Here is a 15,326-nt window from a genome sequence, read left to right on the forward strand (position 1 = left end):
GTTTTTGAATAACATGTACTGGTTCAAGGTGGTTATATCTCAGCCCACCCACATCATTTATCTTTTCATGTCATCCATGGTATCACCAATGATTGTCCACTGGTCACTCTTGTCAGAGCACCAGAGATCCTCTGTTAACCTTCTAGAAGGACAACCATCTCTGCAACAATCCACCAATCAGGCCTGTATGGTAGAGTGCCCAGATGGAAGCTACTCTTTAGTAAAAGGCACATGGCAGCTTGCCTGGATTTTGCCAAAAGGCACCTGAATGACTCTCAGATTGGAGAAACAAAATTCTCCAATCTGATGAGACAAAGAATGAACTTTTTGGTATAAATGCCAGATGTCACATTTGCAGGAATCCAGGCACCGCTCATCACCAGGCCAATACCATGCCTACAATGAAGCATGGTGGTGGCAGCATCATGCTGTGGGGACGTTTTTCAGCTGCAGATGACTACAGCAATGTACAGATACATCCTGGATGAAAACCTGCTTCAGAGCGCTGTTGAACTGGGGCGATGATTTATCTTTCAGCTGGACAATGACACTAAGCACATATTTAGATCAAATATTTTGTTTGTTTTTCCAGAGACATCAACCTCCTCAAACTGATCAAACTGAGTAATTGCTAATTGCTGCCAAAGGTACATTCACAAAGTTGTGAGCTGTGATATATGTGTGATATATATATTTTTTATTTTTAATAAATGTGCTTAAACTTCATGTAAACACGTTGTAATTATGGAGTGTTGTATGTAGAATTGTGTGAAGGAAAAAAGTGCATTTAATCCAATTTGGAATAAGGCTGTGACAAAAATGATGCGCTATGAATACTTTCTGGATGCACTGTATATACTGCATATGTGTTGAGCTTCGGCTCTTCAATGAGAAGTGTGCTGTAGTGAAACTGGATTACCTTCCATCACAGAAACTGCTTGTCGTGTTTACAGATACCTTTTGAGCGGTCAATATAAAGACGCAGAGCATGCACTGGGCACAACTGGTGCAGTCCCTCCTGCTCTGGGTACTGGATAGGCAGTGCACATGCATGTGGGCACTTTGGTACAAACACTGAATTCAGTGTCAACACCAGCTTTGCATTCCCAGGACAGGGGTGAACCGTAGGCATATGTATCAAAAGCAAAGACAATTTAAACAATATTAGTTTTCCCTTCTCCTGGCACATGGCTCAAAGGGCATGGAGAGTGTAGAAATGTTTGCACTGAGCAGACTTCATGCCATTGTGGCTTGCTTGAAACAAACAACTGTGAGACAACCTCCAGGTGGAGCCTCCACTCGCTGGAACGGGAGTTTAGAGGGGAGGGCTGTTCAATAACATTAGTCTGTGTGCAATCTTGTGCAACCAATGAGCACACAGTCCATCTGTCTTTTGATATGAGTGCTTGATGCACTCACAAAAATGGCAACAGGGCTTTGAATTTACAAAAATTATTTAGTAAATTAACACAATATGTTTCTTTTGTAGACATGATTTAGTCAAGTACATTTCAGTTGATTATTGAAGATGATGAATATAATAGATTCTTTCACACTGACTGGAAGTGACTGAATTAAAAACCTGGAATCAATTTAATCATGTCCCACCACCAGAAATGGACAAAGGCACCAAGAAGTGTCATTGGATCATAGGGCAAGTTATTTACATGTGCCCGCCTTCTGGGGATGAACTGAACAAGGAGGTTATAGATTGGGTGATTGTAAGTTCAAATGATGGGTTGGTGACTGTGCACTGGAAATGTAAGGACTGGGTTGGGGGTGCTGTGGTCATATTAAGTGCTCTTTCATTTAAAACCAATAGTTGTAACCCATCACCCTTGGTGAGCAGTGGGCAGCCATGACAGGTGCCGGGGGAGCAGTGTGAGGGGACGGTGCTTTGCTCAGTGGCACCATGGCGGCTCAGGATTCAAACCGGCAACCTTCTGATTACGGGGCTGCTACCTTAACTGCAAGGCCACCACTACCCCATATTTAGCAATTAGTTGAGAAAAAGACCAACATTTATGTCAGTTGGATCATGTTCGGCCAATGTACACATTAAAATCTTTTCTTCAGTGTGGCCATTCATACAGTGATGCATCCATCTGCTGGTGAAACTGTTACTGACACACATCTGGGGTTTATGGCGACCTCAGGATCCAGCATCAGCCCCAGAAAGTAAATGCCTTGGCACAGGATTAGCATGCTCCTTTTCCACAGTCTACGTAAAGCCCAGACTGAACAAGTGTGTCAGCAGAATGCTCCTGTTCTGTTGCAACCAGCTACTCATCTAAATAAGTGGCAAGATGGATGCCCCTCTCCTTATTGCAGCCTCTGTGCTTTTCACAAACACTTAGGCTTAGAGTTTAGCCATCCTGGGTGGAAGCAGTAGAATCTTACAGTGCCCCTCAAAGTTTCATTGGGTAGGCAAACTTCAGCACTTCTTCAGAAATGTCAGCTTTATCCCCAAGCTCCTCACCAGTCTGCTCTGCTCAAACACAGGAGTCACAGAGAGATGAATTTGTGACCATGTCCTCGTTCATTCTGCTGAAGTGGTGGTAGATCAGCTTGCACTTGTGGCTACAGTCCTGTGCATGCTTAGTAGCATCGTGATTGTGCGGCGCTAGCTTGTGAAGCCAAAGTGTGACTGGTGGATTTTTGGAACATACTTTTCCCTCCTGACTTTTCCTGGTTCAGTCTAGCTCCAAGGCCCACACCTTATTGGCTTGTGGGCCTGGTGTTGGTGTGGTTGAGAGTGAAAGCTGCGCCACTTAGATCCAGGGTGATATTTATTGATTTTGCAACCACTTTGGTATCTGGCACGATGCCCTAATGTGATCAGCCCTAAATTGATCATTTAAGGGCTTACTTTAAAAATAATTCTGACAGGAGAGCATGCCCATGGACCCCACTTGACATTAATAATGATCAGGGTTATTATTTATCAGGCTCTCTACATGCGTCCTACCCATCATACACGTTGCCACCCTTCTCATCTTCCCATGTCTTGGGCACTGTAATCTTGCATTGTTCACACTCCATTAACATAGCAACTGGATGATTTGTGGTATTTCTGGACCCGCTTACTTTTTTCTTTAAAACCCCTTTTGAGCAATGCCCAAAACACAAAACAATCGTTTAATTTACCTCATATCTTGGTCCACCACTGTTGGAGAAGCAGTACTGCTAATAATATTACTATTTTAAAAAGCACCGACCTTACAGCTTTGCTTGTTTCATTTATCATTCTGCAGCTCCGCTGTGCTATCTGTGCATACAACAGAAAGAGGAATTAAAGGAAAGGTTATAAAGTGAACCGACAAGTTAACTGAAGGACACAGATTTTATCCAGTTCAGCTATTGAAAGAGGCTTTATTTAGACACCAGGTCACCTGCAATGACCATGGCCCATTCAGAAGATACTGTGCGTGTAATGTGAGTAACCTCCAGTGTATATATACCCAAGTAGTCATTCACAGGCTTAACCTCTGTTCAGACTCCTTCATGTCCTTGTTCCATTTCAACTGTTAAGGGCATCAGCCGCTCTATACAGACATGTGGTCCTGTCAGTCAACTCTCAATGCTCTGAATTTCACACTGTGTGTGTGTGTGTGTGTGTGTGTGTGCGCGTGCCAGATCCAATCTGACAACAGAAGCCAGTTCAACAAATGCTTCTTACTCTTTCGTCTGACCGGCGAACAGTAACTATTCCATAGTTATGTCGTGGACATGGCTTCTGGGAATGTTGGTGGGTCTCCTTGGTTGTGGAATTCACTCTCAGGAAGCAGCATTGAACAGCGAAGAAAACCTGGACAATCAAGAGGAGCAATTACTAGAGATCACATCAGAAGAAAATATTGATGAAGATACACCAATTGCTGCTGTAGCAAGCAGTCAAGAAGAAAGTGGTGAAAAAGATCATACCTCTAATGAAGACGAAGTTGTTGACTATGAGATTTTAGATGTAGAGCCAGTTCTGCAAACGTCTGAGCACAACAGTATTGAGGAAGAGGATTCAGAATCAGATGGTGAATATGAGAATGAAGAAATAAAAGAGGAGGATGAAGATAATAATGAAGAGATGCTAGTGGAGGAAGAGGGGGGTGAGGAAGATGAAGAAAATGGTGAAGAAGAGGATGAAAATAAAGAGGATACAGTAAAAGAGGAAGAACCTTCCAGTGACATTGAGGATAGTTACACATCAGAGGCTTCTGATGACGACAAAGTAATCACAAGATATGAAGCAGGTAATTAATAACTGAGATCACGTATACACACCAAAATACTGTTTTGGACATAAGTCATGTCCAATTATTTTCAAATATAAGTTTGTTTCATTTCACTGATCATTTTTAAAGCCAGGTTTGTATGATCCTATTTAAACCTTCTGGCAGGTGAGAACTTCCATGAGTGCTCAGTACTTTATGCACTGGGTATTTACATAATTCTAATTCATAATGTCCTAGCAAAAGCCTAAAATAGACTATATGTGTATAAGTGTACGAAAGTAGTTTAGCGCTTTTAGACAGAAGGTTAAGGGGACCAGAGACCAATAACCTCTTCAAAACCAGTTCTTTAGTCTTTATCTAACAGTTCATCAATGCTGAACCAGCATCTCAATTTTTTAACATTATAAGCTGCAAACTGAACAGGGAAACAAATAAAAGGTCCTATACCACATTTATAAATTCAAATAAGATTAATTACCTCAAAAACATTAAATGAGCCCAGCTCAAGTTTCAAATTTCAAGTTGAGCTTTATTGTCATGTTAGACAGAACATGGAAGCTGGTGCTGTATGTAACATTTTAACAAAGTTCATAGTTCAAGTCAGTCATATTAAAAGATGTTGTTCTTTTATGTGTGATTCATGAACCAAGGAGGTGTGCCACAATTTACAGATGAAAAAGCCTATCTGAAAGGAATGGAAGAGATGGAGATCCTTGAAGACAGTGAGGTCTTTCCACGTTACCACACTGGTTCCCTGTGTGGTGTCTGCTCTGTTTGTGAGGTAAAATTGAAAACAACTGTATATTTTACAGCATGCATATTAGATGAATTATTAAAAATTTCAGTACTTCATGTGACTGATATACAGACAGGAGCTGCTGACATGACAACCTCTGCTCTTGCAATTTATTGCTTTGGTGAAGCAATTGTGGAAATGTTAATACAGTATAGCGAGTACAAATCTAATGTACATGTAAAAGCAGAACATTTCACAAAATTTGAATGGTATTTGGACATTTGTAATTCTCTCTATGTTGAACTTTTTCTTTTAAAAAGACGGCTTCTGTATTGCTGCTGTATCTCAGGCACACAGAAATGTAAAAAGGAGACATGAGACATGTTTTTGAGGGGAGAAGTGAAATGTCACATTTTTATGGTTGAATATGAAGCTCACGAACAGGCTGTCTCATGTATGTTTATTCCTAAATCCAGACAGAAAAATAAAAAAAAGTTGCTTATTGATTAAAATATATATAAATATAAAAAATATATATTAAAATATGTGACTTCTGGTCAGCAGGGACTGATAGTCAGGCGCTCCTGCTTACTTTTTGAAATAAACTAGCTGCTTTCTTTTATTCCATAACCATTGTGGTATGCTTTAGTATATTTTCTTATAATTATTACAGGTTTGTTAACTTCACAATGTGTCAGATTGGGGATCCCAATCTGATAATGGCTGCCATCTTACATAGCTCCCAAGACCACAGTGTTAAATGATCTTAATTAATACAGTGTAGTACAGTTAACGAGGTTAAAGGCTAACCCTACAAGACCAGCGTTCCCCTCGGTTATGCTCGCAAACATCCGATTGCTGGACAAGTTGGATTACATCAACCTACAGCGGGCCAACCAGTGGAGATGAGACTGTTGTGTCTTCATTTTCACTGAGACATGGCTGCAGGACTCGGTCATCCAGCTGGACGGATTGATCACTTTCTGAGCGGACAAGGACCTTGCTTAATTTGGTAAGGTGGACTGTGTGTTTATGTGAACTCTGAGTGGTGCACACTCAATCATCTCCCAAAACCTGGTTGTGAAACTTTGTGGGCTTGGCCTGAACACCACTCTGTGCAACTGGGTCCTGGACTTCCTCACAGACAGGTCCCAAGCAGTTTGAACCCATCCTCCATCATCAGACTGAGCACAGGAGCACCACAGGGACGCGTGCTTAGTCCCCTGCTCTTCATCCTGCTGCCTCACAACTACACAGCCACACACACCACCAACCACATCATCAGATTTGTGGATGATATGACTGTGTTGGGACTGATAAGCAGGGATGATGAGTCAGGGTCAATGGCAGTCTGCATGGTGCCACAACAACAATCTGTCTCTGAAGTCTGAAACGAACAAGCCTCCCACCACCCATCCTTACCACATTCTACAGAAGCACTGTCAAGAGCATCCTGACCAGCTGCATCACTGTCACGTACAGCAACTGCAACACTTCTGACTACAGGAGACTACAGAGGATAATGAAGACAGCTGAGAACATCACTGGGATCCCTCTCCCTCCACTACTGAACACATTTCAGAAATGCAGCATCCACAAGGCCTGCAGCATCGTACAGAGCCCTTCAAACCTCTCACACTGACTTTTCACACTCAACATAACCTCACCTTAAATCATCCGCAGAACTTTTTTTTTTATTATTGCAAACAGCATATTACAAAAGCAACAACAGCACTGCATTCTGCACTTTAGTCTCTCATTGACTCAAACTGTGCTGCTGTGCTATTATTATTATTATCATCATATCACTACTACTACTATGATTATAATCATAGAATGTCATGTACTATGTACTTAATATATCCATACACTGTGTCATATTGCTGCAGCTTGTCTGCCTGGGTTGTCTAGTTTGTTAACGTCCTTTGTCATGCTTTTAAGTGAAGTGATTTTCAAACACAACACAGCATACGGTTCACACAACAAAATGTGTGCTCTGCTTTTTGTCACGTTTCCATCCGCATGAGCCAGGAGCAACACGGAAACGATTCCGAAAGTAGCCAAGATGGCCGCCGATCATTGCTCAGTCATTATTGCTGTTCCCTGCATAAAAGACTTGGACGATCATCATCTTCCAAGTAATACTGTTCCACTGAGTCCACCAAGGCATGTTCCACCTCGTCCCCGACCACCAGGGGGAACCCATGCAGCTTGGACGGAAGGCCCTCTCTGAAGCTGTGTGCTTCCCCATCTCTTGTGAGTCCCCCTTTGACCTGGAACCATGCTCCCCAGTTGATTGGTGAGGTGCATTTACCTGGGGCATCCTCCACCTTCTCCTCTTCTCCTGCTTCTCAACTCACCCTCTCAGCTGTCCTGGAGTGGAGACGCCACACAATCACCACTGCCTCATTTGTGGAATTTCATGGACCTGAACTTTGATCCCCACTGAACCCCACTGAACCCCAGGCCTCGCCCTTGACATCACATCTGTGGATTGCCGACAGATTGCATCCAATCCCACCATATCGTAGCTCTCCGGCTTCGTCTCGACGCTCACACAGAACACCTCAGCTTCCTGGTCAATTCCATCATCACATCACCTCTGCTCCTGGGATTCCCCTGGCTGACTGTCTACAATCCCCACTTATCCTAGTACGCTGTTGTGGTGTTGGAATGGGGAGCGCACTGCCATCAACACTGTCTTCAGCCACAGCCCTCCAGAGTCATCAATGCCACACCTACACCTTCACGTCCCATCCTTGACACCCATCCCATCCTGCTATCAGGACCTGGCAGCCATCATCAGTACAAGGCTACTCAGCTTCCACCTCACCGACCAGCCGACATAGATCTGTTTCCTGGAACCATGCCACACCAAGGTCATCTCTGCCCTCTGTCCAAATCTGAACACCTGGCCATGGAGCACAATGGCACCATCCGTCCCTCCACAAACCAGCTGCAGCAGGGTTTTTCTTCATATCCAAGAAGGATGGTGGGTTAAGGCCTTGCATTGATTATCTGCCACTCACCAACACATCCCTCGACGCCCTCTCATATTTCACCAAACTGGACCTCCACTCGGCATACAATCCCATCCGTACTGTGCCTGTACCTTATTCTAGCTTTAAGTCCTGCTTATTCAAACTATATAGATCTGACCCAGCTTTCTGCACTGTGGTTTACCATCCACAAAATATAACAAGGATTTTATGAATGACTTTTCATTCTTCCTGTCCAAAATTGTGCCAAAATATGACCATTTTTAATTGTTCAGGAATTTAACATTCATATTTGCTGCCCGACCAAGCCCTTTGCTAAAGACTTTTTGGAACTAATGGAAAGATAGGTGACAGAGCCTGTCTGTCGAACCAGCTACCACTTGACATTAAATTTGGTAGTAGCCTAGTGGTAACACACTCGCCTATAAACCAGAAGACCCGGGTTCAAATCCCACTTACTACCATTGTGTCCCTGAGCAGGACACTTAACCCTTAGTGTCTCAGGGGGGGACTGTCCCTGTAACTACTGATTGTAAGTTGCTCTGCATAAGGGCATCTGGTAAATGCTGTAAATGTAAATTTACCCATAAAACCTCTGCTTTTAAATCCAGATTTAAAACTCATCTTTTTTATTTTGTCCTCTTTGGCCCTCTCTATTTTTTAACTTTAAATTTGATCCTATTATTGGGATTATCTCCGTGGTTAGAGGGCAACTCCCTTCTTGGAACAGTATTTGCAAGACATGGCATGCTTTGTTTGGCCAGGGGTACTGGATGGATTATTGAAGAGGGTGGGAAGGTAGGAGTGGTTTCTGTTTTTCTACTTCTGACATTTACATTTTTAAAAGCAAATACTCACAAACACTTCACCCTCCTTGCCAGCCTGAAATATCAACTGTAGTTGAAAAATGGTAACCCTAACCTAGCAATACACTTTCTGTAGCAAATCAAGCTTTGTGCAGCTTATTCCATAAATCACATGACCCTAATATATTTTTGGTTTATTACAGAAGTGAATAATAAGTAAAGATAACTAAATCCCAGCTGTGGTTTTGTGTCGAGTTTGCATGCTCTCCTTGTGTTTCCACCAGGTTCTCACCTTTTTTCCTTTAATGCATGCTTGTTCTTTTTAGCATTGCAGCAACTGTGACAAGTGTCCATGCAAAGAGGGAGAAATGTCTCCACTCTGCCATCACTGTCAAGTAAGTGATCTCTATGGTCTTTTTAAAATGCTATATGTGCAAATGTCACATGGAACTACAATGATTCGACTTTGTCTTTCTCTAGCTGTGTCCTGTCTGCTCCATTTGCCCTGCAGTCTGTGACACTGTATGTACTCCAGGTAATACGTCACACATAATTACCACAAATCTTTCTAAAACATTGTTTTGCATTGAATTGGTTTCAAACACCCATATTTATTTGTTTTATATGTAAAAGAGCTCTTATTTCTATTTCTGTCTATACCTCAGGTGGTTTTATAGATGAGTTCACTGGATTAATATACAAGTAGGTACCAATCTGCCAATAGATGATTATTTTTACCTGGTCTTGTCTCTCTAATGATACTCCTGTGTCCCTATATATCATTCTAACAGTCTATCATATCATATATACATATTTTTATGTGTGTGTGTGTGTGTGTGTGTGTGTGTTTGTATGGATTTCCTGGTTTCACAATTTTGTTTTTAGTTCCTGTATATGTAAAGAGTGGAGAATTTTCAAATAATATAAGAGGACATGTGTATGAATTGTTTTAAACATATATACATTAGAAACATTTATAACATCAAAACATTGCATACATTTTTATTAAACTATATTTTAAATATTTCAATCATTTTGTCATTTATACTCATTTATAAAATACTGCTTTCCATTCTTCTGTCCTGTCTATAGGATGTTTGCCTCGCTTCTATGAGTTGCACATGGCCTGGACCCTCTGGCTATAACCCTTCAAAAATATAGATTCCTGTTCTGATGTTTGCAGCAAGTTATGCTGCATTTTGATTGTTCTCACAAAGAAAAGAAACATTGGAATTGAACTATTCCATTGTTTACAGATTTTTGGCATTTCTAGAGCTTTGTGTAAGTAAGGGCTGTCCAATATTGTACCTCCTGCTTCACGATCTTGAGGTCCAATGCAAATACACTGGACCCCAGTGTTGAAATGTCCAGTAGAGGCTTAATAAACCAACAGCATGGTAGATTACCAAGAGACGGTATAAAAACCAAGAGATGAATCTGAATGTCCCTCAGGAAATACAAAATGTCTCTACATGGATTTGTAAATTACACCTACATGGCAAATGTATCTTCACAGGGTTGTGACAATGTTGTTTGTGTTAGAGTTATACCATGCTAATTGTTGTGCACTTATGGCAGTCGTGGATTTAGTCTGTACACCTTGGTTGAATGAATAAATTATGCATCAATTTGTCTCTGGAATGGTGTAATTATTTATTGGATTAACACAAGCAGTTTCAATAAACACTGCATACATATCACAATTATATTAATCAAATCAGTCGTGCTGTGACGCCAGAGTAAATGCAGGAGTGAAGTTAATTTAAGAACGTTATCGGGCATGGTAGCTTATCAAAAACAAAGCAGACTAGACACACAGAATGAGGGAAGGCAATGCATAAAGGGAATGCTAATTGTGTAATAAGTGGACACATGACAGTGAATGGGTGCCACTTGTCCTGGTCAGTTCGTGAACCATTTCCCACACTTATGTGATTTTGTGATTTTCACAATAGTTATGGAGAAACCACTTAAAATATTGTAAGAAGGCTTTCCAATATTACATACATTTGTTAGTACTATTTATATCTTCGCTGACATCGCTATTCCTAATTCTTGCTGTTTGTTATGGTATCTGCCATCTAGTAACGTCCTGTCATACTGTACATTGTTATTGGAATGAAACAATTTGACTAAACAAAAACAATATTCCAATAAATAATACAAGTAAATAGCATGAGGCAAAGAGGAATATTGAATTTGAATGAGTCAAAAAACATTGATGTTCTTCCTGGCCGTAAAACGCTTTAAACTGAGAAACAGTAGTTACATTTATTAAAGCATCTGACACCAGCAATGTGAAGCTTAAAGGGGGAAATTGCTTCATATCAACTCCAATCTTTGGAGTGTTTTCAATAGTGAATGCAGAGAAAAATCCTAGTAATATCATATTTTGGGGGAGGGTGCTGTAATGAATAACGGAACTCATTATTCCACGTTGTCATGTCTGGGGCACAGTTGCACAACATTCTGAGCTTAAGAGGTGCCAGGACATTGCAGTATCTCCCCCCTTAAGGTGCACCACCACTCACAGTGGACAGGTGGGCCAAGGAATTTGGAAGTATTGGGACACCTGATAATCCCCAAAAATAGGGAATATGGGCTTTATTTTTGAAAAATTAATTTAATTTTGCTGAGACCAGTTAAACCCGAGGTCAGTGCATTCATTTATGACTCAAAGTTTCTGCAGCCCTTTCCAATGCACAGCCACCTAAATCCAACCTCACCAGGCCACCATACTGCCTGCGGACAAAGGAAGATGCACTGTGATCCTGAACTCCGTAGGTTACAATGAAAAAGTAATCTCGCTTTTGGAGGAAAAACAAACCTACGAAAAACTGAAAAGGGATCCCACCGACATCTGCAAAAAGTAAGGGGGATTTGAACCTGGGTCTTCTGGTTCATACGCGAGTGTGTTACCCACTAGGCTACTACCACCCATCAGCAGCAGCATTAACTCAGTCATGTATAACATTGCTAGACAACTGGGCACAATTCAGGCACCTGGTTGGACACAGAGAACATCACATCCACAATTCAGAAGAGTTTGCCTTCAAGGTCAGGGAGCGGAAACTGGATACAGATTAAACCATGGTGTCCTTTGATGTCACGTCACTCTTTACCAGCATCCCCACCACTGCAGCCTTAACAGTTGTAAGAAGGAGACTGGAAGAAGACAGCACTCAGAATCAGCTATGTACCTTCACATTAAGGACAAAGGACACTCATTTTTGGACGAGAATGTTCAAATATTGGACAGAGAAGACAGGTGGTTTGAGAGAGGGAGTGAGGGAAGCTTTGCATGTGCAAATCAACAAGCCCTCACTCAACAGAGGTGGAGGGCTCAGACACAACCTATCTTTAACATATTTTGCTTTCATCCATCCCCAGGAAAATCATGCCCAATTCACATGTCCACCAGGTTGGCCAAATTTAACAACCCGCTTAATTGGGGTAGGAGGAGCTGCCAGGTCTCATGTGATAAAGCACTAGGCAGCACAATCTTTGACAAAACTAAAGGCAATGAAAAGATAGGGGGTACTGTAGATGACAGACTCTGTCTTCTACTGAGTCTTCTAAGAGTTTTACCCTCAGAAACCAAACAAGATCAGAGTAGTTTTCGACTCGAGTGCAAAGTGCCATGGTGTGTCACTTAACAACTTCCTTCTATCTGGACCAGACCTAAACAACAGTCTGGTAGGAGCTCTAGTGCAGTTCAGGCGTGAAGCCATTGTGGCTACTGTAGATATAACAACAACAACATTTATTTCTCATATAGCCCATAATAACTTAAAGTATGTCTCAATGGCTGGTAGTAGCCTAGTGGGTAACACACTCGCCTATGAACCAGAAGACCCAGGTTCAAATCCCACTTACTACCATTGTGTCACTGAGCAAGACACTTAACCCTAAATTGCTCCAGGGAGACTGTCCCTGTAACTACTGATTGTAAGTCGCTCTGGATAAGGGCGTCTGATAAATGCTGTAAATGTAAATGTAAATGTCAATGGGCTTTTACAGGCCTACAGTTGGCACCCCCACACTTGACCCAAAACTCCACACAAAAAAACAATAGGAGAGAGAAAAAAAGAAAGGAAGAAACGTTGGGAAGGAGTGATACAGAGAGGGACCCCCTTCCAGGGTAGAGTGGGCCTGCAAATGGTGTCAGTGCAATGTTTGTGATGATTTGTCCAATTAGAGAAAATTATTACAGTTGTAGAGGTGGAGAAGTCCAAAATGTAGTCCAGTGTCATGGTGTACATTACATGTTACTTGTTTGATGTCACCTAAAGGTAACATGTATAGGGAAAATAGTAACGGACCTAGGACAGAACCTTGTGAAACACCAAACTCTACTTTACTATGTGAAGACGAATCACCACTGGTGTCCACAAACTGATACCGATCGGTCAGATCAGATCTGAACCATACAAGGGCTGTTTCCTTAATCCTAACAACATTCTCTATTCGGTGAAGGAGAATAGCGTGATCGATAGTGTCAAACGCTGCACTCAAGTCAAGCAGGACAAGCAGCGAGATGCGTCCCTGATCAGAAGCCAACAGCAGGTCATTAACCACTTTAACCAGCGCTGTCTCAGTGCTATGATGACGTCTAAATCCTGATTGATATACTTCATGGATATTGTTACAGTCTAGGTATGCGCTCAGCTGCTGGGCTACGACTTTTTATAAAATTTTTGATATAAACGGAAGCTTGGATATCGGCCTATAATTTGAAAGCTGACTGCAATCATGGTAGGTAGAGCATATCTTTCTGTGGTATACTGGTATCAAAATCTCTCCTATTGGCCAAATTTATATTGCATACCGTATATATCATTTATACAGTGCAGCTCAAATTTCAGGGCAGTTAAGCAAAATGTAAGAAAAAGTAGAAAAGTTTCACAATGACAATCACTTCACTTTCACTTTTCACTTTAAAATGGCACCTTCATAATGTTCTTCCTTGAAATAAGTAGACTGAATCAGACAATGCAAATGTTCTTTTATTACTACATTTGTAACTACTACAAATGCAATTAGCCACATACGCTTTCAACTACTAAAGTTTAAAAAAGATTCTCTATTTAATGCGAAAAAAATTGGCTAGCATGGCCAGCATGTGGCTAGCATTTAAATGCTACTAGCTACATGCTAGTATTTAAATGGCCAGCTAACAGGTGGCTAGCACATGGTGAGGTGCAGCTGAGATTATCCATACTAACAAATTTTCCAGAATAAAGACTACTTTTCCAGCATCGCTGCCATTTAGAATGTAGACTTACAAATAAATAATGTTCACAAAAGCACTTACTTGTAACGTGGCCCACTTACTGATGGGCCACAATGCATTGCTGAAAAACAGCGTGTATATCATAATCCATAGTACAAAACCTCCCAGCCAGCATCACTGCCCCCGTCGGAGCCAGAACCTCTGCTAGAGTGCCAAATAAACGCAAATGCTTCTGCATGTGGGTGAAATGTGACACATTTTCTAGTTTTGGTTAACTGATCCAAGCACAGAATTGGAGGAGAGAGCTCTGAATCATCCAGGCCTCTGACACACAAAGCAATAATATTTAAACATTGCTAAATACACAAATGAACATGTTCAATTACCTAGACAATATTATTAAGCAATAAAAACCTACATAAAACAGTCCAGCAGCAGGACAATTTTGCGTATTACAACCCCCTGCTGTGAGGCACTGTTCGATATGCATGCAGGTCCCAGCTTCATCCTGGCTTTTCATTTCCATTTACATTAACAGCATTTATCAGACGCCCTTATCCAGAGCGACTTACAATCAGTAGTTACAGGGACAGTCCCCCCCTGGAGCAACTTAGGGGTAAGTGGGATTTGAACCTGGGTCTTCTGGTTCATAGGCGAGTGTGTTACCCCTAGGCTACTACCACCCCTGGCTTTTCATTGGGCAAATGATTTAATTTTTTTCTGTCAATATGGGGTGCTGTGTGTACATTAATGAGGAAAAAGTGAACTTAAAGTGATTTTGACAAATGGCTGCAATATAAGTAAGAGTGAAGAATTTAAGGGGTTCTGAATACTGTCAGGATCCGGTCCGTAATGGGGGTTACTCCGGTCCGGGTCAGGATCAGGATCCGGACCGGAGTTTCATTGTTGTCCTGTGTAATGTTCCCTAATCGTTCTCACCTGTGTTAATTGTATAAAGCTGCCCTGTTCGTTTCTGTCTGCGGTCAGGTCTTTGAAGTTATGTTCCGTGTTCACTAGTGTCTTCGTCTCGGATGTCTCCCCTGTCTTGTGATTCACCATTAAACCCCGGTTTCGTGATGTCAGGTGAAAGCGTCCTCCATTCCTCGTCTCCTCGTCACTCTTCGTCCTCTTCTCCGTTCACCCGCCGCGTCATGCCCGCATGGACGTGACAGAAAGACCTGACCGACATTTGGACGCCACCTGACGCAGCCCCGCTGAGATCGGAGGAGCCGCGACTCGCCGGGAGGACGCCGCCAGCTTCCTTGTCCCTGGCCTTCCATGGCTTCATGTTCAGCAGGGTCCCGACCCCTGCCTCTCAGTCCC

General features: G+C 41.9%; 1 protein-coding gene across 2 annotated transcripts; it reads left to right on the plus strand.

Annotated features, from left to right (window-relative positions):
• Positions 1 to 3,595: 3,595 nt before the first annotated feature.
• Positions 3,596 to 10,411, plus strand: LOC114773812 (sarcoplasmic reticulum histidine-rich calcium-binding protein-like). 2 transcript variants are annotated; one of them, XM_028965977.1, is made up of 6 exons: positions 3,596 to 4,247; positions 4,880 to 5,010; positions 9,097 to 9,165; positions 9,251 to 9,305; positions 9,436 to 9,472; positions 9,863 to 10,411. In XM_028965977.1, the coding sequence occupies exons 1-6, from the start codon at positions 3,719 to 3,721 to the stop codon at positions 9,882 to 9,884; spliced, it is 843 nt and encodes a 280-aa protein (XP_028821810.1). In that variant the 5' UTR covers positions 3,596 to 3,718; the 3' UTR covers positions 9,885 to 10,411. The 2 variants fall into 2 exon arrangements, with proteins under 2 accessions (XP_028821810.1, XP_028821811.1); XM_028965978.1 differs by having other exon boundaries at positions 4,901 to 5,010.
• The last annotated feature ends 4,915 nt before the right edge of the window (positions 10,412 to 15,326 follow it).

Source organism: Denticeps clupeoides, unplaced genomic scaffold (genome assembly GCF_900700375.1).
Source record: "Denticeps clupeoides unplaced genomic scaffold, fDenClu1.1, whole genome shotgun sequence".
NCBI lineage: Eukaryota > Metazoa > Chordata > Actinopteri > Clupeiformes > Denticipitidae > Denticeps > Denticeps clupeoides.

Excerpts from the sequence above, each read along its gene's own strand:
- LOC114773812 (XM_028965977.1), top strand. The coding sequence starts at position 3,719 with ATGTCGTGGACATGGCTTCTGGGAATGTTGGTGGGTCTCCTTGGTTGT. Across the intron at positions 4,248-4,879 it reads AATCACAAGATATGAAGCAG|GAGGTGTGCCACAATTTACA; the intron begins GTAATTAATAAC and ends TCATGAACCAAG. Across the intron at positions 9,166-9,250 it reads CACTCTGCCATCACTGTCAA|CTGTGTCCTGTCTGCTCCAT; the intron begins GTAAGTGATCTC and ends GTCTTTCTCTAG.